General features: G+C 38.9%; 1 protein-coding gene across 1 annotated transcript; it reads left to right on the top strand.

The window, feature by feature from the left end:
* The first annotated feature begins 1,655 nt into the window (after positions 1–1,655).
* Positions 1,656–3,061, top strand: LOC107159333 (olfactory receptor 1468). The gene has a single exon (XM_015505888.2). The coding sequence runs from the start codon at positions 1,800–1,802 to the stop codon at positions 2,742–2,744; it is 945 nt and encodes a 314-aa protein (XP_015361374.1). The 5' UTR covers positions 1,656–1,799; the 3' UTR covers positions 2,745–3,061.
* The last annotated feature ends 736 nt before the right edge of the window (positions 3,062–3,797 follow it).

Below are 3,797 nucleotides of genomic sequence, written 5' to 3'. Positions count from 1 at the left end.
CAATGAGAAGTCAGCCGTCAACCAGGGATCAGGGAACTGAGTGCCATGAGATGAGTCCTGGTTGCTATGGAAACTGTAGCATGATACAAGGAAGGTTTAGCTTAGCAAGTGCCACATAGTACCCCTGAAAGATGAGGGGGTAGGCCAGGTGAAGAGGGAGGCAAGGAAAGCAGGTGGGAGGCAGGACAAACAGCAAGTGTGAAACACTGGAGCCTAGAAATGATGGCTTCAGCCCAGCACTGCTGACAGGGGATGCAAGAGGCATTGTGCAGCCAGGAGAGGCTGAGGAAGTGGGAAAGGATCAGGTAATGAAGTGTCATTTGTGCTCCTGAAGGGAACTTTGCCTTTTTCTTAAGAGCACTGAGAATCTATCACTGGATGTAAGCAGAAGAGAATTTCATCTTATAATGTCACAGCGCAAAAGAAAGTATTTGGAGGAGAAGGGTATTGAAGCTTAGAAGCAGGAATTTAAGAGGCAGTTCGCACAGTTCAAGTGACATAGGAGGTCAGCTTGTCTAAGGTAGTGATGTTTGGAACAAAGAGTGGATGAATTCAGAATGCAGTGCAGACTCTGTAGGATTTGCTGGGTTGGGTATGAATGATGAGAGAAATGAGTGAGTAAAACAAAACTCTCAGGTTTCTGAGTTTGAGCCTGAATTCCTTTTACTTAATATGAGAGACAGGAGGACAGGGTTGGGAAAGGAGCAGGCAGAGATCATGAATTTCACTTGGGATCTGTTTTACTTACTATGCCTGTGGTACATTCAAGGGAAGATAATCATTAAGTCTTAAAATAGGGTTCTGTAGGATAGAAAGACGTCAACACCTGAGTTTTAAATGATATTTGAAACTTTGAAGTACATGAGTTTTTCTTGGGAGTATATGTTGAATTAGAAGGCTGCAAAGTTTAGAAAAATTCCTAAAGAATATTACTATGTCAGAAACTGAAAAAGCAGGACCCAGTTATAATCACTGAAGGTTGTTGGCCTGGCAGAAAAGAAAAAAAATCAATACATTTTGTGTCTCAGAAACAAATAAATAGGAATGTTCATAAAAGTATGCAATATTGTACTTTGTTAAAAAGAAGTTGGGCTGGGGCTGTAGCTAGGCGGCAGAGAGCTTGCACTGGGTTTGATCCTCCCCACCACATAAAAATAAACAAATAATAAAGACATTCTATCCACCTACAACTACAAAAAAATTTTAAGAAAAAAAGTGAAGAAAATAAGTTATGTATTATTTTTAAGATTCTAATTATATACATTTGTGATATAAGATCATAATTATTACAAAGAGAGTGAAATAAATATTTTTTGTTATGGCTTGTTTTTTATTGATTTTATTATTATTATTTTTAAATACACAACAACAGTGGAATGCATTACAATTCTTATTACACATATAGAGCATAATTTTTCATATCTGTGTATATAAAGTTCATGCCAATTTATGCCTTTATACATGTACTTTTTTTTTGCATTACAATTCTTATTACACATATATATCACAATTTTCATATCTCTGTTTGAATATAAAGTATGTTGACACCCAATTCAAGTCTTCATACATGTACTTTGTATAATGTTGTCCATCACATTTCACCATCCTTGCTAATCCCCTGCCCCCTCCTTTTCCCTCCCACCCCTCTTCCCTATCTAGAATTCATATAATCCTCCCATGCTCTTGAAATAAATATTTTTGATAGACCCTCTAACAGTCATGTATCTTAAAAATATGTGTTTTTATTTGAGTTTCTAAAGGACTCTATTGTTTTCTCTTTAAGAGATTGGAGACAGAGCATGACAGGAAGGAACCAATCTATCATCTCAGAGTTCCTCCTCCTGGGCCTGCCCATCCAGCCAGAGCACCAGAACCTGTTTTATGCCCTGTTCCTTTCCATGTATCTTATCACCGTCTTGGGGAACCTCATCATCATCATCCTCATTCTCCTGGACTCCCATCTGCACACACCCATGTATTTGTTTCTCAGCAACTTGTCCTTCTCTGACCTCTGCTTTTCCTCTGTGACCATTCCCAAACTGTTGCAGAACATGCAGAGTCAAGTTCCCTCCATCCCCTATGCAGGCTGCCTGACTCAAATGTACTTCTTCCTGTTTTTTGGAGACCTGGAGAGCTTCCTTCTAGTGGCCATGGCCTATGACCGCTATGTGGCTATCTGCTTCCCCCTGCACTACACTACCATCATGAGTCTCAAGCTCTGTCCTTCCCTGGTGGTGCTGTCCTGGGTGCTGACCATGCTCCATGCCCTGTTGCACACCCTGCTCATGGCAAGAGTGTCTTTTTGTGTGGACAACATGATCCCCCACTTTTTCTGTGACTTGTCTGCTGTGCTGAAGCTGGCCTGCTCTGACACCCATGTCAATGAGTTGGTGATATTTATCATAGGAGGACCCGTTGTTGTCTTCCCATTCCTACTCATTATTGTGTCCTATGCACGAATTTTCTCCTCCATCCTCAAGGTCCCTTCTTCCCGTGGTATTCACAAGGCCTTCTCCACGTGTGGCTCCCACATTTCTGTGGTGTCGCTGTTCTTTGGGACAATTATTGGTCTTTATTTATGTCCATCAGCTAATAATTCTACTGTGAAAGAGACCATCATGGCTCTGATGTACACGGTGGTGACTCCCATGCTGAACCCCTTCATCTACAGCCTGAGGAACAGAGACATGAAGGGAGCCCTAAGAAGAGTCCTTTGTAAGAAGAAAAAGTCCTTCTGTGTTTGATGAAAACACTTGTGATTTTCATATCATTTTTTCCAGTGAATGTATGGATATTAATATTGGAATATTATTCCAGAGTTTTCCCCTCACCTTGGGAACATTTGTTGATGTAGCACACTACACAGTGGTTCAATATGTAAAGGAGAGGAAGCTTAGCTGAGCAGTTCATCTAGGGAAGGTGGTCTTGGTGATCTGATTTTGCCTTTCTTTGTCTTTCCCAAGTGATCCTGGGAAAGCCAGGTGTAAGAATTACTGTTGATAGTAGAATGAAACAGACATTATTATTACTGTGTGTATATATGTGAATGCATGACCAATGTGATACTGTAACCTGTACACTCAGAAAAATGAGATACTGTATCCCATGTGATTCAAATGTATGATATGCCAAGGTCATTGTACTGTCATGTGTAACTAATTAAAACAAATAAAAAATTAAAAAAAATTTTAAAAAGAATTACTTTTTGATGTGATGTCCATGCCTTACATTCTTAAGTTATCCCAGGGTCTTATAATTTTATCCAGAACTCTACTTTGTCTCTATTGTCATTTTAAGTAGTGCTCTATAATCTTAGGTTAATACTAAATAAGGTCAAAACATGTCAACTATCAATCTCCCCCAATGTCTCTTACGGACATTTTCTCCTGCAGACATTTTCACATTGTTTTATCTTCAAGGCTTCTCCCCCACCATCCCAATTTATTTTCATTTTTCTGACTTGACCTAACCTTAAATGGATCTTTCCTTTTTTTAAGTGGATATTTCTAATACTTTTGCTATAATGTTTCATTTTGTTCTTATCCTGGTGATTACCTAATATGAAATTTTATTATTTGTCCCCAGTAATAGGAAGAGTAACTGGAGGTTGGTTAAAAAGTTTAGTTTGTAAGAACACCTCTCTTCTGTTTGGTATTTTGAACTTTGAGAATGTATTTTATGTTTTTCCCCTACTTTCATGACACTTCAATGGGAATAGAAAAGATAGTTTTGTTGTTTTAGAGGCTCAAACTGAACTTCAACATCTCACATCACAAAGAGGGCTAGTTGTTGAAACT

The sequence above is a fragment of the Marmota marmota genome, unplaced genomic scaffold, assembly GCF_001458135.2.
Source record: "Marmota marmota marmota unplaced genomic scaffold, marMar, whole genome shotgun sequence".
Taxonomy (NCBI): domain Eukaryota; kingdom Metazoa; phylum Chordata; class Mammalia; order Rodentia; family Sciuridae; genus Marmota; species Marmota marmota.
This window is presented reverse-complemented; position numbering and strand designations above follow the sequence as displayed.